The following is a 27,712-nucleotide window of genomic DNA, read 5'->3' as shown; positions in this document are numbered from 1 at the left end:
GTCATATTTTTCTCATTCTTTGATCTTTCCTTTTTGTAGTATCCCTAGCTCAAACTTTAGTTAACTTGCCCACTCTGCACCTACTGTAAACAAACATAAAAATGCCCTGCAAAAGAAAGTTTTAACAAGACTGGGTATCAGGACAGGTAGTCACTGGAACATTCTTATTTAACTTCTTAAAAAACAAGTGTTTTTCTGTTAATCTAGTTCTCAAAAGGATACAAGTTTTAAAATTGGTTAAAGTACAATACCCAGATTTCTGAACATTTTTTTCTAACATGGATAAAAATGTCTTGTGAATAACTGGTCTTAAAAAATTCATCTCTAGTGCTCACAGAAGCCAAATAGCCATAATCCTTATTTTCTTTGGATTGGATTTTTTTTAACCTTTAAAAATGAGGATTAAATGTTTAGAATAGGTATAAATGTCTTCAGATGGTAATTTCTATGTGTGAACTATTCTCATTATTTTCCTTTCTTGATTAGTTTCAAAGTGGAAGCAAAATAAAATCAAGAAGTTGAGAGGAAAAAGTACTTTTTGAAATAAAGAAGTGAACTCAACATTGAAATGGAAATTCTTAAAATCACAGGACAACTTGGGCACGGAACGTGACCCGAGGACGTCCTGCGTGGTGTGTGGTGCACAGGCAGCAGTGCTCCTACTCTTCTTTCCCTCCCTGCTTAGAGTCTGGTGACCAGTGTAGTGCTTATAAATAACGGAACTCATTTTTCCCAGAGAGTAAGTGCGCATTATACGTAAAGTGTACGGTGTGGTTAAATAGCCGTTGGATGATAACACAGTAAGCTCTTGATAGTGATATATAAGAAATCATTTTATAAAATTAATGTATGGATTTTAAAATGACCTGACAAAAAGTACATAGCATAATACTGGCTATTTGTTGGTGAGTAATCTAAAATTTCAAGAAATTGATGTTTTACTTTGGCTTGTATAAATTTGAGAAAATCCAATTATATTCTGATACTAGGTTTTAAGAAGCACTTCAGCGCCTAACAACAATTCCATTCTCAAGGATAAGGCATGGACTATCTTAAAATAATATTAGAGTTAGTTGTGAAAGCAATTTGCAGGAGGAGACTAGGCTATGTTACCTATATCAGCATTGGTTACCTCTAAATGTCATTGCATATTTTAAGTTAGAAGTTTAACTTGTTATCCCTGATTTGTTTTAAAGCAGTAACATCTGAAATCTGTGCTTAAAATTTACAGTCTCTATCCTAGGATAATTTTTTAAATATCACAGACATCAAATATTACTCTGACAAGATGGCACCAAGCAGAAATACGGTGAAAAAGTTACAAGTCTCAAAGCAGAGAGTGAGGAATTCTGGGAATGACACTTCCTGAGGTGATCCTAAAACAGCGATAAAGAATATCCCACACACTGTTTGATGAAAAGACAAAAACACAATTTTACATATATAAATAGGAAAAAATCTATTTTAAAAGAATAAAAATGAAGAGCTTTCCAGTGTCACAGCTCACGTAAAAAATTTTAAATCATGCTTTAAATTTTCAAATGTCCCCAAACACAGCACACCTAAAAAATACTTAGGTAAGTATGCAATATTTTGGGAATTAGATATAAGATGAAGCTTTAAAACACGGGAAGAAGTGGAAAATGACATCACTTTTTCATTTCAAAACAACAGCACTATTTTTCCCCTTAAATTACAAGCTAGCACAAGAAAAGCTGAAACACTGCTTTACCAATGGCCATTTACTGTTGGCACTAAGCGTAGCTTACCTTTTTTCTTAAATAACACAGTGAATTTGTAATACCTTGTTACAAAACATGGATCGGTTTATTCAAATTTTGTTAGTGTTTTCAATTATATAATTTAGCAACCGTGGAACTGAGGTATACCTTGTTGAGGGAGGTTAAAGTAATGCTTGGAAGCCTCTTTCCTGTGCCCCACTTTGATGACTTTGTTTATGTACACAGAACAGCAGCACACTACACATTCACAAGCTGTGTCATATTGGCATTACAATAGTCATTTATAGAAACACAACAGCAAATGCAGTAAAAACAAGTTACCCTTTTAAAAATCTGAAATGAAAAGTTTTTGATTTAAAAAAAAATAGCAGTAGTTCATTTAAGGAATTAGTGTCTTCTGCCAGACATTAAGAAATCTGAAGTCAGTTTTCAAACACTTGATTAGCCAGGTCCAAAAGATCCTTGATTTGGAGAGGGCCACGTTCTTCATGTACACTTTTTCGAAAGTTTATATAATTTGCAACGTTTCTCTTAGTCTCATGTCCTTCACGTCTCTGCTACAGGCAACATCGGAAGTCTCCCAGAGCCACAGTTTTAAACGAGGGTCTTCTTTTCGACATGTCCAGGAGACATCCTACTCATTTCACACAAAATAAACTGAGCAGTTTCATTAGCTTAGCAGCTCCAGTCCAGAGTCCTGTTTCTCAACATGTACACATGGTGCAACCATCATAGACTAGATTCTTTGGGAGGAAAGTCAACATTTGTCACCATTGTGACCACTGTTACAATGTCCTCTGTGGTAATGATATTTGTTAGTCTTTGCATCTGAGTAATTCTTTCACCTACACATCCTGCTGATAACCTGGCTTCCGCATCATGATCCCAGCATTCTTCTATCGTTTCACAGAGCATCGCCATTCCCTGCAAATGAAAAATATCTTCAAATACCACAGCAATTTTTGTTTTCTACTATGAAATAGAATAAAACTTCCATAAAAAAATTTGGCTGTTTTTGTGGGTTAAAGAAAGTATCAAGATTAGCAAAGTCTTGTGTTTTTTTTTTAATGTTCACTTTTGAGTATTTTATACAGGAAAATTAGGAAAACACTACGAATGTTTTTAGCACTGAGAACTATCACAGTAGGTGATTAACTTTTATTTTAAAAGCCCTATCCATTGTTCATACACCAAGACATTTCTGAGCAAACCCCTGAAATGGATTCAAAACCAAGGCTAAGTGAGGTCTACTAATTTTTATTGTTTTCTTAGTTACTGATCAGCATTTCTCTCTTGCAATTAAACAGGTAAGTTAGCTATCCTTGAGAATTTTCTACCTAGTTTTATCCACGTTCCTAGTTATACCTAGACCAAAATAACCAGGGCAATACTGTTCTATCCTTTGCCTACCTTGGCTCTAGTTTTAAAGCATCCTTAAGAACTTGAAAATCTTCCAACCCCAGATCAGAAGGCTGAAACAAATTCCCATAGGAAAAAACAGGTGTTTCACTTTTTTAAAACAGCATCATGTAAGAATGCAGTGATCAGCAAGGTTACCTAACCATTCACAGTCTCCGGGCCAGAAACTCCTTTTCCTGGGAAGCTTTGCCAATAGGAGACAAACTCATCCACACAGGACCAGAGATGGGATCCTGTAAGACTCTGACTTCACTATCTCATGAGCATTATGCAAACACAGCCCTGGTTCTGTTTCTAGAACAGAATATCCTGTACAAAGATCACCTCCCTAGAAAATCATTACAGAAGAAAAATGTACATACAGAGGTATAGATCAGTCCTCTGAAAAGCATTTTATTTGCATTTCAAGTGAAGCAAACTACATGACTTACAGCATGCTTCTGCCAATAATCTCTTAAAACAGGCCTCTTTTTTTTATGAACAACCACCTCCTGCATGTCTTCAAGAGATGGATGCTGACCAATTTCCTCTTCAAATGGTAACATGTACTCATCTACAGGTCCTAAAATGTGGGAAATGAAAAGAACCAATCGTGTTAATTCATATCTTCCTGACTTCCAAAGTGGAACAAACATTATCACCTTTTCCCAATTGTTACGTTGTAATGACAGGACAGCAGCAGACTCTCACTGGACTTACACCACAGTGTGACCCAAGCTGTAATTTAGGAGAGATCAGAAAGCCGGATTTGGCATGTAACTCTGCTTAGGGTTGTGTAAGGACCTTTCTTACCTACTGTATGAGGAAGGGCTGTCTCCATTTGTATACAGGACACGGAACCACTGGTATTTGCAAATGTAGTATCCCTTTAAGGTACCCGCTCCTTCCAATTCAGATCAGACTGTAAATGGTGCTGCCATCTCTGAAGACTTTGGGTTCAATGTGTTGTAACCATATTTATTCTATGAAAATGCTCAAACTCCCAATGTGCTCCATGTGAGTAATTATGTACCTCACAGTCATACCACTTATCTGCTCTCAGAAGAGCTGACAAAAAATATATTTAGTTGTTTTAAATCTTACTCTCCAGGATTCCCAACAAGTCAGAACATGCCTTCACAGGGAAGATTTATTCAACATTAATGGTTCCTTTTTTCTAAGACCCACTCAAACAGGAGAATACAGCTAGGAATGTGTTTATATCTGATGAGCATTTCTCCTGGCCAGAAACTTCACATTCTTATTTACTTCCATTTTATCTTCACAGATTGAAGGTGGTATTACATCTACTTTACAAATAAGAAAGCTTAGAAAAGTTCCGTAATTTGCACAAGGGCATACAGCTAAGTGGCAGAGTTGGAATCTGAATCCATCATTCGAATGACTGAAGTCTGCTTTCCACTGTGCTGTGTCCCCTTGACAGAAACCTGTTACTGATCAGCAGTGCTAGTGTCCAGATGTTTCAATGTAAACATTAACCTCATACAAGCTCTTTGCACCTAATTCTTCTGGATAGAATGAAGTTAGAACAACCCTGAAAGAGACCCTCTAACTCCATGCTCTCCAAATGTTAAGAACCCTGGACGCCTGGAGAGGGCTCTACTGAAGCACGTCCCTGTGACAGAGGACGGACTTGCTAGGGGACCTTTCCCACCCCGGCTACTCAACGCCGCTCCGCAGGGCAGCAGCAGGGGCACTGCCCCCGTACAGCTTTAAGAGGCGTCGCTGCCAGGCCCCAACCCAGACATACTAGTCAGAATCTGAATTAAGATCCCCAGGGCTTTGGGGTACATTCCAGTCTGAGAATCACTTAACTGAATCAACAATTAGCTACCAAGAAATTTTAAAGTACTCACTTCAGCAACATTCACACTGTGTCTGCCCCAGCCTCTGACTAAGGGTTAGAAATGCCTGATCTGCAATGAAGTACTTCACAGCCTGTGCCAAGCAACTGAGAAATGTCCACGTATCCTTTGCTCTAAGAACTCCCTTGATAAACCCTCCTCTCCAATAACAATGCCATTTCTCACTCTAAACTCCCATAACATTTCCTTAGATTTATTTACCAAGTATTACATTTGTACAGAAGTATTTACTGGATACCCATGTACCAAGCACTGGGCTAGACAATCCGCACTTACTTCTAGAGTTAAATAGCCCAGGAAAAAATGATCACCTTAATGAAACAGTACATTACTGAATGGCAGGGCCCTGTGTAGCCTCCATAAAATCGTATCCAATGGTTTTTGTTTTGGAGAGTTCACATGAATGAAGTTCTTATGAAATGTATATTCCTATGATGCCTGCCATTTCATCTCCTTCCGCTTCCATAAATGCCCATAATAGATGTCCTTCCGCTTCCATTTATAGTCAAAAATACACTGAATACCTTACTCTTCTTCCTGTAGACTTCTAAGCTTAGATTATATCCAAATTGCTTCAAACTTTTTTAGGTTCTGGACCCACTCCTGTGCCAAACCCCCCAATCTTGGAAGAATGAATAGCTGTCCAGAATTCCTGAGCACACTAGTAAGTTCCTTTAAAAGCACAGTGCCCCTAATCAAATTTCATATACCCTACACCAGCGGTGTCACTCATTTTCCCTGGGGGCCATGTCAGCCTCGCAGTTGCCTTCAAAGGGCCAAAATAATTTTAGGACCATATAAATGTAATTATTCCTTAACTGTTAAGGAGCAGAAATTACATCCCACCCTTTGAAGGCAACCGCGAGGCTGACATGGCCCCTGGTGAAAATGTGTTTGACACCCCTTGCCGTACACTAAGACTGTTAGCATACTTCAGAGAGTTATTATAAACATAGATTAGGTTGAGTATACCTTTTAAAATATTCAACAACAATTTTTGTGGTCTTTAACAATCTGCAGGAAGGTTTTAGGCAATTATAAATTAAAATCTAAACCACCAGACCATGTAAATTTACATTTGGGAGTTAAACAAAGTTTGCCTTACATTCTTACATGTAAAAACTATCACATAATTGGAGAGACTTTAGGAGAAGCACCAAAGACAGAGTACCTAGAACAGCATAAACCTATCAAACAGCAATATACAGTATGCAATTTTATTATCAATCAATGCAAATATTTATAGGACTTGAACAAGGAGTGCAAAATCAAGAACAAAGAACAGGAATCCTTAGAACCCAGGTACTGTGCTAGCAAGCACTCAAAATAATTGAAAGTCTTTCAAAGTTCTAAGGAGCCGGAATTTAACCTGTGGTAAATCCCAGTGTGTGCTTGGTTCTGTGCCATGGAGGACAGACTGTCAGATTCGATCTGGTTAGTCGGGCGCATGGGTAGACTCGGCCTGAGCACCCTAGGAGGCAAAGCCCCCAACTCTACATGCGTCTCTTCAAGCACAAGAGCTGGCTCTACAGCCCGGGGGCAGGGCCCCAGGGGCCAAAGCAGCAGCCCTCCCTCTGCGTCTGCATCAGAGTTTCAGATCTAGGTTTTACCATCTGCCACTTTGAGGCAAAAACAGGCAAAACACTTAATTTGTACTTAAAAATTGAGCCTAGATTCCTCTTGTAAAACTGAGATAATTACTACTTACAAAGTATTTTAGGAAGTAATATAAAAGTATGTGAAGTGCCCAGCAAAACATGTGGTAATGGCAGAAGGATCAGTGCATCCTGCCCTCCCTCCATTCCTTGCCTCCTGAGTTCTCTGTAAGCTACCACCTCTTGGTGTCTGTTTTAAAAAAATAAAAAACTGTACTTTAAAATATTACCTTTAAGTGTGATCACCCCTTTTTATACATGTATTATATGTGTATCTTTTTAAAAAATGTTTTTCCCCTTACCATCTGCAGCAGTACAGCGAGAAGCCAGTTCCCATAGGACTAATCCCATGGCGTACATATCTATCCTCAAAAACGCATCCCTTTGGAAGTTTATAGCGCCCTCCAATACTTCTGGAGCCATATACCTCCGGGTACCAACCTGAAAAAGATGTTGAAAGCAAAAAATACTCATTCGTTACCTTTATGAAATAACATAATCTTGTAAAAAAATGAAAACCAAATGTGGTCTAATATCAGATAATGTAACGATATGAGGACCACCAGACTACAGAGTCAAGTAGAATTTTATTCCATTTCAAATAATGTCGTAGCCAAGACACTGGAAAGAGCAGTGGCATCCACCCAACAGGCTGACCGAGCACACGGGCTACCGTGACGCTCTTACAAAACAAGAGGCAAATCTATAAAGGCTGGGCGAGAAAAATCCCCCAAATACTATAGGATGAAAACATCAAGAAACAAAGCAGTGTATATATATACTACGATCTTTTCTGGGTACACTTAATAAATATATTAGTATTATGCTTAAGAATTCTTCCTCCTCTTCTAGAAGTAATCACAAGAAACTGAACAATAATTGTGGGGAGAAAGATGGAACAGAGAAAAAACCATAGTTTTAAGTTGTACTTTTGCACACTGTTTAAAATGTATCTTTTAAAAAAGTACTTTTTAAAGGGTTTATCTTTGTATTAAGAAAACTAATAAACAATACAAAATGTGAAAAGAATTAGCCAAAAAAGGATGGACAAACTTGTTAAAACTCTATTTGTACAAAATCTGTATGTTTGCTCGTCATTGTACTGGAGTTCTCGATTTGCCTGTCCCTGACAATGTGGTTATTTCTTAGTAATGTACCACTGGTTACTAAGCCCGTACAGGTGGTTTGGTTGGTGCTGGACAACCCTCCTATATGGGTGCTCCAAAAGCTGTGTGAGCTGGCTGCGTGGTCAGAATCTATGTGAGGAGTGGGTCTACGGAGCAGCCCAGATACTGGCATTTCCAAAGAGCTCCACCCTCCGGTGACTGTGATCTCTGGACTAGAATTGAGTGACTATCTGCAAATATACAGATAATAAAAACAGGTTACTAAAACCCTGAAGTTCAACTTTTTAATTCATTTAACAAGAATACTTTTAAAAAGCTTAATTTTTCTACTTTAAATAACTTTTAATTGTGCAATAGTGCAATATATAAAATGTATAAGAACATGAATTTCTGCATTTTTATATTTTCTGCTCCATGAAATCTAAAGTCAAGGAAGTAATGTAAGTAATTACTTATTCATACCTCATCATGTAACCCAATTGTGAAAGTGTAAAAAGATATGAATGAGTCCCAAAATTTTTCCTTATAAAAACGGGTGGAAGGTTACAAGGTACCAAAGGATTAAACCATTCACTGAGTTTAGTCTTATGGAATCACAGGATAACCACAGAAGCTTGTCCCGGGGCTGCCCGCACAACCCCTCTCTCAGTGACATTCTCCAAGAAATTGCCTTTGTTTCCAAACTCATTTGGTGTCAACCTTTCTAGAACTATCACTGCTGGCCATTGCTCCAAACTGAATGCTTAAATCATTTAGTCATTATTGCCGAATCTGTTGTGTTATGATTCTCTGATAACTGTTCTTGGAAGTTAATAGGATATGCTGGAGAAAAAAGAAGGCTGAGAATTAGACGACCAAATAATCTGCATGATTTAACAGAAGAAATGATCATGCCATAGTCTAAGTCATTTGGCTTTGTAAAAAAAAATGTCACGTTTCAGGTCAAACTGGTTTTCTGATTAAAAGTCATCTTGTAGGAGTGACAACACCTTTTCTAGCCTCACGGTGTTTGAGAATCAAGTGTATAGATGATGGCTTTCTTAAAGGCTCCCTTTACTGAGATCTCCCTGTGCAGACCTGGACTAGAGTTAGGCTCCTTACTCAGGCTTTACAAGTGTTCTGAACTCTGAAGAGAATTCAGAGGAAAGCTATAAAATTGATTAAAGAGAAAATGAAGCAATAAAGACCAAGAAATAAGATACTATAATTTCTGTCTGGAAAAATGGGCAGTGGATTTTAATATAGTGTAGCATGAACAGTGACTGATTACTCTTCCATTTCTCTTAAGATAGTGAAAGGACTAACACTGAGTTAATAATCTACAAACTCCCTAAGAAAGAGGTCTATTAAAATGTCTTGGATTCTTCTTTGATTCATTTTTTAAAATAGAATCCCATGACATAGTTACTTTATATACTGTTTGATCTAAACCACTTGAGGTACTAACCAGTCCATCACCATTGTATGAAAATGTCTCCTCAGCAAATTTAACATATTACTCTTAAGATGGTCATTTTACATTAGAATGCTGATCTAATTACCACCACAAATATTTTAAACTAATCCAGGTATGCCATGCTAAGAAAATACGGGACAAGATATTTTTTCTTACAGCCTATAGTTATCATTCTTACCTGTCCGTGAGTATCACCTGCAGACTTGCCAGCCTCAAACTTTAACGCCAACCCAAAGTCAGCAATACAAGCTGTCAGATTGTTTTTCAACAGCACATTTTTACTTTTGATGTCCCTTGCAAAAAGAAAGAGTATTCAAACTAAGTTTAAACCAGGTACATCTTTTAAAAATTTTTGTTGAAAGTAGGAAAGAGGGAGACTATGTATGCTATAAAAAATAGTTACTGGGAAGTATGAAATACAGAAAAAACAAGAAGGAGAAAAAGCCTATGCAAAGTCTCCATATTGCTTAAAGCACAAGAAAGAATACAGTGACAAATTCCTATTTATAACATGGGCAATAAGAAGGAATTCTTTCCATAATACAGTTTTATAAAAAAAGTACCACTCCAAAAATACTATCCAGCCTACATGTTGTCTATGCCCTTCCTATCTACCAATCATAAAACTGCTGTTTTCTAAGATAAGAATATAGCAGAGTTTATCGTTAGAAACTCTCATTAAAACAGAACTTTAAAAACCAGATTTTAAACCTTTTCAAAAATAGCTGAATCATGGGCTTCTCTGGTACAGGCCTACATTTTAGAATGGCCCCTTATTTTAGTGGTTCTTGTAATCCTCAGCCTCACTGCACAAAAGCATCTCTAGAAACATATAACGGAAATTTTGCACCAAGAACATACAACTGCTCCGGTTGAATCCTGGTGTTCTGAACAGAGGAACTGTTTTAAGGCAACCAGATGTCCTCTGCACACCAGTCTCAACTGATCCACCCTGGGATTACTGTGCCTAAGTTAAACACTTCTGAGCAGTGGTTAAATTTGTGTGTACAGAAATCAAGAGTGGGGTAGAGGAGACAGGGAAACACACACAAATGCTACAAAACCAATCAGTTTTAGACTCAAAATTTTTTAGAGATGGTATCCTAATAATCTTAGGGGTTCAGTTCACTCTAGGATGGAATGAGGTAAGTAAAAATCCAGGAAGAGGCAGGAAGACTGAATATAGGAAGCTAAGAAAGGGGAGCTATTGCTAAGGTGGAAGTTTCCCAAACCAGAATCTATATGAGAGTTGGCTTTAAAGTAAGCCTCCCAGTGACCTAAAACAGCACCTGGTGCCACTCAACTAAATGTTTTTTAAATGGGCAAGTTTATACCTACTTTTAAAGCAACCATATTTAAATTGAATACTACAAGATGACAAATTGGTCCCATGTTCGAAGAAGTTAAATACACAGTGACAAACTGAATCCCATGTTCAAGGGAACTAATGTTTTCCCTTTTGAAGAAATAACTATTTTGTCCAAGTTTTATTTCTTTCCTGAAAAAGGCAATTATAAACCCTCTTGTTCCAATGGCGCCTCCTGCCACCTCAGCTCAGGTAGTGACTGTATGGTCCCTCAAAACATAAGGAAAACGGATACTTCTGAATTGTATCACCTCATCCCTGTTTATAACCATCTTCATGGTTCCAGAGGCACCATGTTTTGAGATTAAACACATACACCCTTTGATATAGAGAAAATACACTTTTATTCTTAACCATGCTTTCAAAAATGAGACTAATTACAACATAAATTGGTAATTAAATTAATGATGACTAATAAGTAAGCTAATGGTGTTAATATATACATTATCCAAATTATTTCCTGGCCAATCTTAAAACTAATTTGAAAAACAAATGAAAATCATTCTACCTCTTATAGCACGATTAGATAACTAGGGGGAAAATCAATTTTGTTCAGGGATTAAATGTTTAAATAATAAACAAATACTGGATTATTGGGGAAAATAATATAAATTTAACTCTACCTGTGAGATATGGCAGGTTTGTGGCCATCTTTTAGACCAGGTATATCCTCATGTAGATACGCCAACCCTCTAGCCATGGTTTCTGCAATATGACACAATTCGTTCCAAGAGACCACATTAGCCTTAAGAAAGTCTGACAGTGAACCCTAAGGAAAGCAGGGAAGAAAAACAGTTTATGCTCTTGACAAAAGCCATTTGTATACGGAGACTTTCCTCTTTTAAGAGGTTATGGAAGAGAACATACTTTTCCTTTTGGTGAATAATATACAAAAAAACAGTCTGGAATGGTTCAAGTTTCACATTAATGAACATTTGACTAGAAAGAAACACCACGAATCTTCAAAGATTTTCTATAGGCACAGCTGGTGGGTCAATTTCCCCATGTTCAGAAGGCAAAAGTTAAAAAAAAAATCAAACAACAACAAAACAACTAGTTGAAAATCTAAAGCTCCAGAAAATATTTTAGAAGTTAAAATATACTGACCACAGAGATGCTCTCATAGGTCTAGGAGAGCACAACATTCAGGCATATAAACAACAACTCATACAAAGAATCCTCTAGGAATTACTGCCATCTTTTTGGTCTAGAATTAAGAGAAGCGAAAGAGGCACTTATATCTGACACTGACGGACCCGACGGCCCAGGACACAATCTCCTGCCTCATTAATGAGTTTTTCATACTGACTCTGAAAGCAGGAAAACGGCCAGTGTGCTTCAGTACTAATTACCCTAGAAATGAGTGACAGATCAAAGATCAGATAAATTTCCTGATTCTAGTTTTATCACTAAGCTATACTGATTAAAGAGTTTTACAAAACAAAATTCCAACTGAAAAAAATAGGTACATTTACTAAGCACTGGTTATATTAAAATAATTATTTGTAAGACAGGTGGTTGCAGCACAAGAAATCAGGGACAAAAGACTGATGTTACAAACAGAGGGTTAAGATGAAAAAGCCATCTTTGCTCTTTTATTAAAATAAATTATTTTTAAAATAGATTTTTATTAATAAATTCTAACCAAGGAGAACAGCACACTGTTTCCAGAAAAATAAGGCAGAGGGATGTGTAACTAATATTAGGCAGTCAAACCAACCCCGACTTTACTGAGTCTAAATAGAAAGGCGTTTTACCTTTTCATGAAATGCTGTGATTAGCCAAAGATCCACATCAACACTGGTGCCTCGTTTTTCTGCACCAATGAACTGTAGAATGTTCTCATGCTTCATTCCAGGCAAACTGTAGACTTCATATTCGTTTTGCCAAGACTGTTTGTCCTACAGTCAAAAAGGAAGAATAGTAAGAATGCAAAGAATAGAGTCAATAAACCATATCCAAAAATTACTCAAGTTTTAAGGCAAAAACAAAGTGTTAAAAGATTCTTTAGTTTTGTTTTTAAATAAAACTCTGATAGTAAGTAATACCAAATGCCTGCCCTCCCCCATTTCCTCAAAATACTTTTTTTGAGGGAAATGCTGCACCTCTGCGTCTAACAGTGACAACGCATCCTGCTGCAAGTTAGCACCACAGGGTCACTTCATCAGGGAGCGGAGCTGCTTGCGTTACTATTCAGAATAATCTCCCTGACAGATGAAAATCAGGCAAAATGACTTTGTCTAATTAGAAAACCATTTTTTAAAGACTAACATTATATCAAACATTCTTAATAACATGCTTAGATACCCTGTAAACTCAACAAGAGCATAATGGAGTATATATACACTAATTTAAAATACTACACACCATTTGTGCCTGCAGTTGATCCATGCTTACTACATATCAACTTACAAAAGTCATAGTTTCCACAATAAGAGAAGAATAAGTACGGCAGATTGCATCAATAGTTAGGGACCCTCTCGATCCAAACTAAGAACCTTTGGCAAGTTACATAACCATTCAGTTTTTGCCTCATAAAGCTGGTGTATTATACACATACTGTATGTTGTATATGGGTAATATATAGACACATATTAATGAGAACTCGTGTGCACCTCTGACACAATGAAAGCATCAAATAAAATGTTAGCTACTATTATTGTCACTAATCTTACATTAATATCACCCAAATATTGCAGATCTTGGCACAACAGAACAGATTCTTCCTCTAAAAACTGAATTATACTTTATAGTATCTGCACTTATACCAAAAGAAAAAAACAGTAATAGCAAACTGTTTCACAGACTCTTAAGAAATAGGCTTTAGAAGAGACACAAAGGCTAAAATCTAGGTATATTAAGCAAAGAAGCTGATTTTATGATAACGCCTAAATAAGGAAGATCTACTGTGTAGGTGCGGCGATGAGGCCAGCACCACACAGCCTGGCCAGGACCAGAATCCTACGCGTGGTATTAGCCGCAGAGGCATATTAGACCAAGGTTTTATGATGAGGTCAGCCCCCTTTAAAAACAAAAATTCAACAGTAAACCAATTATTTACAGTCTTGACTCACTGCATCTGAAAATTCACCAAACAAAATCTGAAATGATTACATAAACACTCAAAGTAGAACAAAAATGAATGGTTTGGTAATACATTTCCAAACAGCAATTCTGAAACAAAGCATACTACTCTTTGACTATTCTGCTTGCTTTTCCTGATTCTGTCAATAGAAGAGTAAAAGTTAACCACTCAGACAATGATTCCATTTGTATTGGAATTACTCATCTTCATTTTGTATTTCTTTAGAATTTTATTGGCAAAAGATCTCCTATATGTTCATTTATTGTAATTCCACCACTCGTAAGAAAACATATTGACTGGTGAACCATTAATTCCGCTTCTCAGAGGAGAGGGCAGACGCAACAGGGCTGCCACTTTCCCTAGTAGCACAAGAACCACCTTAAAAAACATGGCCTGTGTTTCAGGCTGCTTCTGAGTTACAATGACCTAGCCAGTTGCGTCTTTTAAAACATACATGCAGATTAGAAAACTAATCAACATACCTGTATTGGGAATATTTTCACAGCTACATATTCATTGAGCAACTGAGCTTTCCAGACACAACCAAATCTTCCCCTTGCTTTCACTTCTAATAACTGCAGTGGCTTCAAACCTAGTAATGGAGAAGGTGGGGGTGGTCCTGGGTCCTACAGATAAACAACAATACTAATATCAAAACACAGCACATGATATGTATAACTTTATATGTGAGGGGAAACTGAGTAATATTGAGGAATCAATTGACAGAAACAGTAAACACATACAAGTGACATTAACTTCAATGTTACCAAAACTGAGTCCTCGAGCTTCACTAATTACCTACATGATCACAAGGCAAGCAATTTTATATTAAGAGTTTTCACAACATTCAGCACTATTGCTATATATGTACAGCACAAGAAAAGGTCTAAAATCTTTCTGATCTAGTATCACTAATTTCCCAACTAAGATTTTCTGTGGCCTCTGGGACACTACAAACAGCATTTTAAAGGTGCCATTCAGTGATGATGCGGAATGAGGATTTGAAAAGGGCTGGAAACAGCAAATCAAGGCTGTGTCTCAAAGGAAACCTCTTCAAAATCCCCTACTTCCTCTAATTTCTATTTAAATCTTTTCTTCATTTAATCTCAGAAATATCCACAGTCATTCTCAAGCACATCACAGAGAAGGACATCAAATACAAAGCACGTAACAGGAATGTCCGTTCGTGTTGCTACAGTCAGACTGTTCCACTCACTTCAATTTTTCAACCTATTAACAATTCATCCCTTTGCTTACAATTACTTCCCAAAATTGAATGTGAGGTCAAATGTATTAGTGTTCTGGGCCTGATTGGCAAAGAAAGTACAAATAATAATCCAGAAAGTGAGTAGTTATCACTGCAGATAAGGGTAAATTAAAGAGAAGTGTACTGCTACAGTTATTTTTTTAATGGAGCAAATACAGCACAGGAGTAGGGCATTTACAAAGGACAAGGGAATCCTTCCTATATGAAGTAGAGTGACAACTCTTCACTGAAAGCATTTTATCAGTTCAGTATCTGCAAAGTGCAAAAGATGTAAGAAGCCTTTTGGAAATTTTCCAGAGGAAAAAAAGCAATAAAAATGTTTGAACTGCATACCAAATACTGCAACTAAAACTTTGTGGCTACAGCAGCAGACACTATGACACCGGTGGAACATAAGACACTTGAAAACAGTATGTCTCCCCATATCAGTGCATCTCTCTCTGCTTTCCCGCTCTTTCTGGAAAAAAAAAAAATTCTCCTCTTCTAATGCCTCAAGACTGTTAGTGCTCCCTTTAGGCATTATTCAGCCCACTGGTGCCACTAATGATTTAAAAGAGTTAATGTCAACATTAGAAGGACCTTCAAGAATAGAAACACTACAAGGTATTAAAGAGAAAAAATGCAATTTCTTCTTCTACACTAAAATAGACAATCTTTGCAAAATGGTTTCCGAATTCCTACTTTGTTAGAGTAAAATAAACCACGAGACTTTCTGTGACTCATTCCTACTTCAGTATTTATTTTTTAATGTCTACAAAAGCTGTTTTTCTATCACACTTTCAAAATATGAAAGGTTAGTAGAGCTAAAGGCCCTTTTCATTGAACAGTGACGAATCCAGGAGGTCAGACACAGATCTTGTAGAAGAAATATGGCCCCTAAAGTTACGGTCTGCAGTGGGAGGGACACAAGAATCTCTGGGAAGGTTCTATTAACGTCAACCCTCCCTACCTCATTCCCTGACTGATCACTTGCACTTGTAACAGGGGATTCTACCGACAGGAGTTTGTTCCTTATGTGAATGTGAAGTTCAGGAGAAAAAAGTTGAAAACTACTCTTCTACAGGCAAAGAAAATTCAATGCTTGAAGTCCAAGAATTGCTGGATAACTGCATAAAATAATAATTATGCTAACTAACCAAAAAAAGTTTCATTTGAAAAACTGTACGAAGTTGAAGTCAATGATCTCCCCTCCTTTAGAGGTAAATTAGAAAACTTGAGTTTCCAAAGCAGGGATGACAGAAACTAAAGTATACAGATAAGACTTGAAAGCCGAAGGAAAAATAACCAGGTAAAGAGTAATATGGCTCTAAACTGAAACACTAAGATTTTTAAACAGCTTCTATATAAAGTGACTGATAATGTCTCTATATGTCTCTCAACATATATATTGCCCATTCTTGGTTCTAAAGAGAACCAACCACCTGGATATAATTGTCTATATGATGATTTAATTTACACGTCAAATTAAGACTATGTCAGCAGTTTAAAATGTGATTTAATATAAAATTAAGCTTACTTTTAGGAAAAACAGAGTAATTTTTAATGCTCAGGAAAAAATCATTGAGTGTTTGCTAAATATAGAGTAATCTTCAAAGTTTCCAGAAGTTCCAAGGCTCTGTTCAGCAAATTTCTAAGTTGCCATTATTTTAGTAAATCTTAGATTACTCTCCTAATAATATTACCAATGTACCAGAGCCTGAAAACAGTGTCGTCCAAATTACTTGTAAGTAAAACATTTAAAATAAGGAGAACATTGGCCAATTTTCAAAGGGTGATAAAAAGGTCTATGAAGGTACATTCCTATAGAGTATCAAAACTTTTAGAAATGATATGTATTTTTAAATAATATCTTATAATACTTAAAAGGTTGAGTTCAAAAACAAGTAAGTCTAAAAGAGGTAACTGTCTGAAGAACTATAACACAAATCAACATACCTTTTGCTTTTTCAATGAAAAATTATTAGAATCTATTTCATTCCTTCCAAGCTCTTGATTAAGTTTTAACTGCATCTCTAATATCTTTTACTTATTCTATAAGATTAGAAGTTATTTTGAGCTTATTAACATCACTATACTAATTTACCCACAAAAAACTAAATACTTGATTCTAGAAATAAAAATTTATAGTTTTAAAGTATATGAATACTTGGGGAGACAAACTCAGACTTAAACTTCGTAATGACGGCAACATTCTAATGTTATTCATAAAACAGGGCTTTGTCCTGCCACATAGAAAAACTACTTTGGGGCAGGGGCAGCTACGAAGACTACATAATTCCTGTTAATTTCCCCTAAGTCTCCAGTTCTTTTGCAGTATCGATACTATTTTTGCACAGTTAAAAAGATATGCATTAGAACATGGCCTTGATCACATCCCTCCTTTACCCATCTGTACGTAAAAGTGACGGCATCATAAGACATCATGTGATGAAGCAACAAATGACTACAGCTGGAAAAAGTACCCCCCACCCCAACAACACCCAGTAGCACCACTATTAACCAATGCTGGGATAAATGATAAGATAGGAAGAGCTGCAAAGGAGTTTGTCATCATTTTACTCATTCTGAATTCTGCATCTGAAGGGTGAACTCTGACCTAAACAAGGTCTTAAATTTCCACACAGCAAAAGATCAAGTCATACTTCTCTAGCTAATCTACCTGCTAAAGAGGTCAAAGATGAAACTACCTGCAAATACAGACTTCACATTAAAAGATGATAGATTTGACCAGAAAGTCAGCCCCTGTCAAAAGTGAACAAAAACTGACATTCAAGCTAATGATGTCATGTAAAAATTAACTGATACAAGTTTTTTAAGGCTAAAAATCTTTTGAGACTAAAAATCTAGCCATCAGGTGTTAACTTCTAATCAACTAAAACAGTTGTTTCTACATTCCACCTCAGATAAGTATAAATATGGTTAACAATCCTTTACAACCAAAAACTATTACTATAACAAATCGATCATATTTTCAATACTAAAAGTAGAAAAAAACTTCATAACATAAATGTATAAACTATAAAGGATGCACAGTAAAGCAACAACAAAAAAATCTAAGAACAGAATGTTTAGTATGCATCCACAAGAAGTTCCACAACCATGAAACAAACATCAAGGCATCTTACCTCTATCATTATATGAAAGGCGTGCTTGTGAAGAAAAAACACAGGCAAAGGAAATTACGATTTATATCCAGAATGAAATGAAAAATGACACATCAGTTACAAAAGTGAAGAAAGGAGAATAATGATTTAGCTTTTTAAAAGTTGGCAATGATCCAACATGTATTTCTAAAACGAGGATTGGGAACACTTTCCTTATAAACAAAGAAAAGTGATATTTAAAAAACAAATGAACTTGGACATTACCTATCAAATAAAGGGTATTAAATAGATGACTCTCATAGGACCCCAAGTTACCTGATCCAATGGACTTCAAACCAGCAAATAAACTAAATCAAGTCTTAAACAACTGATACTTATTATTCTAAGATGTTATAGCATCTTAACTATGAGTAAAAATAATAATTTAATTAAGATATATGTTGGAATTGACTTCTGGACACCAGAGGGCAGTATCGTCTTTAACAAAAACTGTAGAAGCAGCAATGGAAAAATTTGTATATAGCTAGCTAGTTGCTCAGACCACACTCTGATAGTTATCTTAAGAATCTCCTGCTACTTCCTCAACTGCTTCACTCTCCTTTCATGGAAGGCAGTAAAATCATAACAGTGAAAAAGAAAACTGTTTCCAGTACCTATCTATGTGAATGTGTATAATACACTAGGGTAAAACAAACAAGCAAACAAACAAGGGAAGACTAAGATCAGATTAAGCAGAGAGAGTAACAAACCAGGCCTATCGCTATTCCGCTTCCCCAGCCACAGCAACAGTGAAGTCGGGCCATGGTGGGTTCTGGGGACAAGTGTCCATACATACTTTTCAGTCTGAGAAGACTCTTAGGAAACAAGATTTTCATTTTCCCATTTATTCGAAAAACAAGGGCCAAAATTTAAAATTAATAGAAATACTACCACAGTATAAAAAGGAAGGCTATGAATCTCTCCAATTGCTGATTATATTATCCAGTTTCCACTATTTTTCTACAGCATCTACAGAAAACAATGGCAACCAAAAAAATTTTGACAAGTCATCCATGCCGGTTGCTTAACTAGTTTTTCTTCCTTCTTAATTTTCTCCTGTGAATGATTCAGGATTATTTATAATTCATCTAAAAGGCTTAGCTAATCCCACTATCAAAACATCTTACCAGCACTCCAGGGAAAAATTCATCCCTTGAAAGAAATTCATGCCACATGAATAACTAGACTACAGCTTCCCAAAGTTTAAACATCTCTCAGATTTTGTTTTCATACAGGTGGTTTCAGAGATAAAAATGCTACTGTAACAACAGTTTGTGCAAGTTAAGTGCCATTCATGTATCTTACCAAAAAGTTTGTCTTTGTTCAACACACTTCTCAATAAATAAACATTAGAGTAAACTATAGAATGATCCAAACTAAACAAGAGACAACAAGAACAGGCTTCAATGCAAATTATATTAGAAAACAAAAGGATCAAAACAAAATCCCCCAAAAATAAATTCACCAAAATACATAAATAGATAAAAAGTAACAAAACAGCCTGTATTCACAACATGAAAAAAGGAACTTGAATGTTACTAACTATAACTAGAGACGACACTGAAAAACCCAATCAGCACATCAGTGTCAAGTAATTAGGTTTGCTGAATTTAAAAAAAAAAGAAAAGAAAAAAAAAGACTTTTCAAGGCGAAAAGAAATGAACTGCCAAACATCAGAAAAAAATGAATAATACTTCAATTTATTCAACAGATCTTTACTGAGTGCCTAGTCTGTTCCAGGCACTGACTACCGTCGCTCTCATGACGCTCACTGTAATGCAGGAAAGAAAGACTAGTCAAAGATTCCACTAATAAATGCATAATCGTAAAATAAGAGCAAGAAAAAAAATTCACTACCTTAAGCACCTTGACAAAGAATCCTGACTGAAGCTGGTAACTTAGTTAAGAAAAGATCCACCTGTGGAGAGAGTCTTTCTACAATCCTTTAAATGAGAAATGGAGTAAGTACTAGAGGGGGAGATAAAGAACAAAAACCAGTACTGGACTCTATCCTGTACTTCTGACTTGTGTAACCAAGTGGTTCCTGGTTCCGCTTACTGAGAACCAGGTTTGAGAGAGAAGGGCACTACCTCTGAATGTTAAAGTGCTTGGAGTCATCTAGGTGGGCACATTTAGTAGCCAGTTAGACACACAAAACTAGAATATGAAGAAATACTTTCTAGAAATACATATTTTGGTTCATTTATATACTATAAATAAATATATATGAGACATAACATTCATTTCCCCCTATTTAAACTATTCTGACATCACTCAACAATTCCTTAGAACTATCAAGAAGAATTAAGGATACCCTACCCAAGTATTTGAAAACTGACAAATTCTATGTATGTCTTCTCTTATTCATCCATTTATCTTATATTCTAAGAAATTTCACAATTGCTACTTATAAAAAGATTATTGCCAAGCAGATAGAAACAGAATCTATAAAGAAATAACATAGCGTGTGTATCAGGACAAATGTTTCTGAGTTAGGGAAAGGAAGACATTTCTACATTAACAGATTCAATAGTACTGATACTTTCAAAGGCACAAACAGAACTCCATCCAATTAGAGCTTCAAAATCCCTTTGTGGTTTATCAACTCCTACTTCCTACAGTTTCTCTCATCTAATTCCTCCTGACAGCAAAGCAAAGACAGACCAAGGTAGATGAAATCAGGATTCTGAACACATCCCTAAGAAGTGGTTAGCTCCTTAGGGTAGCCATCCCTGATTAAAGGTCTGAAAGAGATGTAGGCATGCCCATTCTCCTTCTGTTGCTGCTCAGCAGCATCGGGTTACAGAAAAAAAAATTACTGGTACAGAAAAACTTTTTTAAATTTACTTCAGCACTTGTTTTCTGCAAAATAAGGATGAAAAAAGGGCTATGCTAAGCATTAATAAATTGTAATATGGTTTAAGTGGTTATGTTAGCTATTGGTCTATATACACTCACTATAAAAACTATTTTTAAATGTTATTTATGTGCTCTGATCCTCACCCTTGTCCTATTTTAGTTTTTTATAGGCCCCACATAATTATTTACAAAAATAAGCCATTCCACTAAATTTACTTCAATGAACGGTACGCCTTGCATGTAATGCCCAGGTTTTGCCACTCAGCAGGCTGACTCTAGGCCAAGAAAGACACTTCCCCTATCCGTATCTTCACTTTCTTATTCTATAAAATGGACTTAAAACAGAACCTACATGACAGGGTGTTCAAGGATTACTATGTGTACAGTGCTCTGTATAGCACCTGATAGAGTCAAAATGAAATCTTTTATTACATTAAATTAATTTTAAAGTATTGACACATATATCTATAATAGTTTTAATAACAATGATTCATTTTGAATACAATTTTGACATTGTTACTCAGTAATACCAGCTAACACTTACTGAGCACTTAACATTAACTAAGCACCCCACATGGGGCTCTTCTGCTAACCACTACAGAACTGGAAGCAGATGTTTCTCCTCATTCCTCCATCTCTGCCCAAAATTAGTGAAGCAACTCCCTTCTTACTCTCTATACCGTTCATCTTCAAGCTGTAAAGTCAAACAACCAACCAACCAACCAACCTACTTTTAGTTCACCTACATATTAACTGTGGGCTTCAAAAAGGTCCAGCAAGGACAGTACTGGCACTAGTTACCACAAGACATCCAGTTTGGGACCTGGCACACAATAGGCACTCAAGCGTTAGGTGAGTCGTCAAGCAAAAACAAAACAAACAAATTTGAACACCTACCTGCCAGCCTATCTGATATGAGCAGCTTTCACTAACAAATGGGCTTTTTCATTTTATAATATTAAATTAATAGAAAAAGATTCTACAGTGATGAAGTAGTTAAGAATGAAGGAACTGATCTAGGATAAGATCCAGGAAATAAAGGAATAGAAAGAAAAGCAAACCTAATACCATCGTACTACCATACCATCTCCTTACCAGACAAGGAAAAATAATGTACTCTGGTCTATATGCATCAGTCCCATCTGTAAATTGGCAGGCTGGGCTCTCCATAGGCCAAAGCAATTTGAAACTCAAACTTTTAAAATTTTAAAGTTTTAGAAATAAGGTTCTTTGATTAATTTTAACGTGCAGCTTTAATTTGTTTTAAGCTTTTGGTAAAGCTTCCCCCCCCCCACTTCTTTCCTTCCCTTCCTTTTTGCTTTTCAACACAGGATTTGAGCCAATCTCCAAGTGGGCCTATTTATGCATTTGTAAGTGAAACAACTTACATTATGCCTAATGAGAGTGATTTTTTGTCAAGCTGCATGTCTATGGGTAATTTATGATACTTCTCCCACAATTAGTCTAGAAGTATATATAAAAGTAATTTGTAGTTACCAATACAAAACACACACACACACACACACAAGTGGAACACAGAAGAGATATTTGTATCCCCCCAAAAATGCTTAAGCAGAAGACAATAACATTGTATCACCATATTTTAAGAATGCTAAAATAATAAAGTGAAAACATTTGTGGAATGTGGGTTCCAGCTCTCAGCAGAAAACTAAAACAAATTCTAAGTTAATAAAACAACAAATCTTGGTATTTTAAGAGCACACATTAAAGTCCTACTAAATTTCACTTAAAACCATATCATAATAAAAATGAGGTCAATTAGAAGTACTGAGCTGAAAAGCTGTCCTCAGTACATATTGTGGACTAACATTTTATAGCTGATAAAAGAAACAAAAAATATATACTCAAATGAGATTAGAGAAAGGTGTCAAAGGATACACCAACCTGTTAGAATTGGTTATTTCATTAAAGTGATTAAAAATAAGGAGAAAAGCAAATGATTCTCTCCCCTTTTAGTGGGACACACTTCTATCTGTATAATGTGTCTTGTTATAACAAGCGAGAACTTATTTTAAATAAAAGAGAATGTTAAAAGAAAAAGTGAATGATATAGAAAAAGCAAGAGATGTGTTCATAAACTCCAAGCATTTAATAAGCAGTCAGCCTATTTCAAGACGTGTTTCTATAAATGTAATATTTATTTTGCAAATACAACTTAATATTAGCATATTAAGTACTTAATAAAATTTAGTAAATTTCCCCTATATCCTTCCCCAAAAAAGAACACACTTCCCTAAACTGACTTGGTTGAAGGATAATATGTTGCCCTTTCAATCTTATTAATTTTAAATGGGTACATGTGTAGATTCATGTTCAACAGGAAAATCCTACAAAGCATTTCACAAGTGGTTTGGTTTCTTAGTGGATGGTAATTTGACATAGCATGAAATGACAACCTATGATTACTTTAATATTAAAGTCAACAGGATTATTCTGTGTGCCCAACCAGGTATCTTGAAATATCTAAAAGACTTATAAAACCTAGACAAAATGTCAGGATGTAAGAACTGAACAGACCAATGTCATTTAAAAAATACTAATGTTGTAATACTATAGTGCTGTTTATATAGCCTTTAAAAATGGAACACACTAACTTCATACCTTGCTAAAGGCAGGTAGTTTCTAGCCCCTAAAATGCATTTTCGTATCAAGTGGTATTTATTTTATTTATTTATCTTCAGAGGGGAAGGGAAGGAAAGAGGAAGAGAAACATCAATGTATGGTTGCTTCTCATTTGTCCCCTGCTGGGAACTGGCCTGCAACCCAGGCATGTGCCCTGACTGGGAATCGAACCGCGATCCTCTGGTTGGCAGGCCCGCGCTCAATCCACTGAGCTACACCAGCCAGGGCTCAAGTGGTATTTTTTATTAGCACAAATACAGATCTCATATGCAGAAAACTTAAGCTCACATATGGTTATGAAAGTGATGCAAATAGTCTTATTGAAACTCCATTAATTCTAACCACAATAAGATTTGTTAATAATAGAGTGAGCGCATCAATTCCCTCATATTCATGACTTGCTGGCACTAGACAAACCAGTTTGTGTTCAGTTTACTCACTACAGATTGCAAGAACATCTCCCTACATGTGGAAAAAACAGTTTCAACGAAGACTAAAGAAAAGTGACCAAAGTTATACAAATTTAAAGGATGCTTTAACAGAAAAAAAACTGAATAATGGCATTACCTTATAGAAGCCTGCAATACTTATTTTACCCCCAAGAAATAAAGTCTCAAGATTCATCTTAAAGCAAAGCCCTGAAGCACCTAAATCTTTATTAAATGAATCCCTTGGCATACTGCATTATCACCTTAGTATAACTCTAAATGCAACAAAGTCAATTCAGCAATTCATCATTACAGAACAGTTACTACATATATACACTGTGTAAGATACAGTAGTGATTACAAACACACCTTGTCTTCAAAGAGCATACAATCAAGTAGGAGAATGAAACATGTACACAAATGACTAGAGACTTTCTCAACTGGTCACTCATTTGAATCACAGAAGACTGAAACTCACTTGAGCACTATTTTCTCAATTCTTTCAAGGATAGTACATAATGAATACCATTCTAGATGGGTATGAGGATGTGTTAGGCTGTAACAGCAGAAAAAAACGAAAAGGCAAAGTATGGAAGACCTCATATCATGCTCCACTGTATATTTTGCTATTGATCAACTGAGAACTCTCAAATATTTTTAAGCACAGCAGTAACATAATCAGACACATAAAATCCTATTCTACAGCATTAGTACAAAGGAAGAGAGAAAACCGGAAGACCAGTTATGAGATTGCAGAAGTAATCTTAGTCTTAGATGTCATAATGTTCTGAGCTACAACAGGATCACAAAGGATGAACAGGTGAATGAACAGGACTTTATAAATGACAGGGCCCAGAATAGAAGTGCTAGTCTCCAAGGCTTTCACTCAGGGTGACTGGGAAGACAATGATACCATGAAATAATGTTATAAACCTAGTAGATATAGGTTATAAAGAAAAAAGAATGACTTCATTTTTTTTTTCAAAAGAGGCCTTTCACTATTGCTGGATTTTTTAGAACAAATATTTTCATTGGTTAGTAACAACTATAACTAATGACCATATTTTAAAGAGCATGTATGTCTCTGTATCAGTTCCTCAGAATAAAATACTCATAAAACCAGAAGAAATTCTAAACAAGTTTATATTATATAGAAGTCTACCGTTTAACTACCAGAACCAGCTCAGTAAGAGACATCAATATGTGGATGTCGAGTAGTTCTCCGTATGCCCCACAGGATTGATCTTTTCTTCCCTCAAGAAGAATAAACACTGAGATCAAAGCAATGAATGAGCACACTATAAGTAACTTTATCAGCACAGATTCTTGCTCTGCTGAGAATCACTATAAATCCACAAGTATAGTTCTTATTGTAGGACTGACTCATCAACAAGGTATCAGCATAAGAAGAAATCACCACAAACATCTAACAATAGACAAGTTAATCCACAAACCAGCCTTTAGCCAAAGTTCTAAGGAAAAGTTTCCCTAAGGAATGATAAATTTTATATCACTGTCTGAAAGTGTTTAAAGAATTTAGGGAAAAAAATGTTCCAGAAATCCTCAAGAATGTTAAGATATTTTCCTAACTGCTCTTGGAATTAAACTTGGAACAAGGGGACATGAATATGGGGTGAAATAAAGAAGTTACCTTATGATTTCAAATGTGCAGCTTGTCTCTCCTATCTACTTCTATCCTTCAAGAGTCTTGAATAACAACTAGACACTAGCACTATCAACTCAGATACACAGGAATCTTCACCTCCAACCCAATCAAACTTCATAAAACCTATTCTAAAATGTACTTGAAAAAATTTTTAATGGAAAACGTAAGTATGACCTTCTATATATTTATGACTTATTTATTTTCTTTTTGTCCTATTGGAGATGCATGTGATATCATAAATGCTCATTTTAATAGTCAAATTATTCAACATCTAAAATTACGAAAATAATTTAGCCTGTAGAATGAATTTGAAATGGCAGGGGTGTTTACTGAATTACCTGAAAAAATGTGAGGCAACAGCTCTGTAGAAAAAGAGAAGCAGAACAGTGTAAACAGTAGAGCAAAGCTTTAGCTGTCAGAGTCCTTGGTTTAGATTCCAGTTCTGATACTTGTGAGGTATGCTATGTCTCAACTGCTTTATCTATAAAATGGGGATTATACAATACTATATAAACAATGAGGTTTATATAGTGTTAAAAAATATAAACAAATGATTTGTTTATAACATATAAGCAAATCAGTGCTTTCCACTCCTGGCTGGTCATCTAAATCACCTGGGAAACTTATTAGAAACACAATATCCCAGGCCCTATTCTATACTTTCAGTGATTTGGTCCAGGCATTTGGATTTTTTAACAAATTCTAAAGGCTGATCCTCATATGTGGAAATCATAAGGGGAAATTTATATATATATAATATATAATATATATATATATGAATAAAAGAATTTATTTTTTAAAAGATTTTATTTATTTATCTTTAGAGGGGAAGGGAAGGAGAGGAGGAGAGAAAATATCAATGTATGGTTGCCTCTTGTGAGTCCCCTGCTGGGAACTGGCCTGCAACCCAGGCATGTGCCCTGACTGGGAATCGAACTGGTGAAACTTTGGTTCCCAGGCCCGCGCTCAATCCACTGAGCTACACCAGCCAGGCGAATTTATTTTTAAGAGAGAAAACAGGAGAGAGAGGAAAAGGGAAGGAAACATTGATGTAAGAGAAACATTAATCGGTTTGTCTCATAGGCACCCTGACCAGAGACTAAACTAAACCCAACCAGGGACCAAACCTGCGACCCAGGCATGCACCCTGACTGAGAATAAAAGTGATGATCTTTCACTTCGTGGGACAAGACCCAATCAATGGAGCCACACAGGTCAGGGATATTTAATATATTTGGATATATCTTACTAATTTATAAATTTCTACATACATATAACTTACCAGTATTCTTATACATTCTAAATGTTCAATGAATGTGTGTTGTAATTTTTCAGTAATTATTTTGAAATAGATATAACTAAGTATTTTTTAACAAGGTGGCCCCTAAGTTGTCTTGCAGAACTAGTTTTCATAACCTCTCACCAAAAATGAGACTCAAATTATGACACTATACTTTTTGAGACATTGTGAAAGCTGACAGAAATGAAATTCCACACTGATGACAATGCTCATTTCCCACAACATACTTTATGACAGAACAAAAGTATAACATTAGGCATGTCTTGTATTTTTAATTACAAAGCTTGACCATTCCAGGTCATTTCATCAAGAAACCTTCAAACTCATTTCTTATTTTTCAGTAATTCATACAATTTATCCGAATTCACCACAGGAACAATGCAAGTACTAAATAAATGTGTACAATAACATTAACCATGGCAACAAATATCTAAAAACCATAGAGATAGTTAGTACTGAAGAGCCCTAATTCTTAGTTATTAATAATAGTTGCATCTTTTTTTAAAGTCTAAACCCTTCAATTAATTAGCATTTCTAAATGAAGTACCTTCATATATGATATCTAGCCCTCTAGAAGCATGCCCAACCATATTTTATATCAATATTACAAACAAATCAATGCTATCTATAAGATTACATTAGTGTTCTTAGAGTTCTACTAAGAAACAATAAATTTGTTTTTAAATATAGG

General features: G+C 35.8%; 1 protein-coding gene across 2 annotated transcripts in view; it reads right to left on the bottom strand.

The window, feature by feature from the left end:
• Positions 1-36: 36 nt before the first annotated feature.
• Positions 37-27,712, bottom strand: part of ACVR2A (activin A receptor type 2A) — a 92,473-nt gene continuing 64,797 nt past the window's right edge. The window contains exons 5-12 of one of the 2 annotated variants that reach the window (XM_037027794.1): positions 18,108-18,131; positions 14,198-14,341; positions 12,388-12,531; positions 11,254-11,399; positions 9,443-9,557; positions 6,984-7,122; positions 3,593-3,723; positions 37-2,666 (exon numbers count right to left, since the gene is read on the bottom strand). In XM_037027794.1, coding sequence (XP_036883689.1) covers positions 2,472-2,666; positions 3,593-3,723; positions 6,984-7,122; positions 9,443-9,557; positions 11,254-11,399; positions 12,388-12,531; positions 14,198-14,341; positions 18,108-18,131 — 1,038 coding nt within the window. In that variant the 3' untranslated portion in view covers positions 37-2,471. The remainder of the gene's footprint in view (positions 2,667-3,592; positions 3,724-6,983; positions 7,123-9,442; positions 9,558-11,253; positions 11,400-12,387; positions 12,532-14,197; positions 14,342-18,107; positions 18,132-27,712) is intronic. The other variant, XM_037027795.1, reaches the window with a different exon arrangement.

Source organism: Sturnira hondurensis, unplaced genomic scaffold (genome assembly GCF_014824575.4).
Source record: "Sturnira hondurensis isolate 20B ecotype Veracruz unplaced genomic scaffold, ASM1482457v3 Scaffold0019428, whole genome shotgun sequence".
Classification (NCBI taxonomy): domain Eukaryota; kingdom Metazoa; phylum Chordata; class Mammalia; order Chiroptera; family Phyllostomidae; genus Sturnira; species Sturnira hondurensis.
This window is presented reverse-complemented; position numbering and strand designations above follow the sequence as displayed.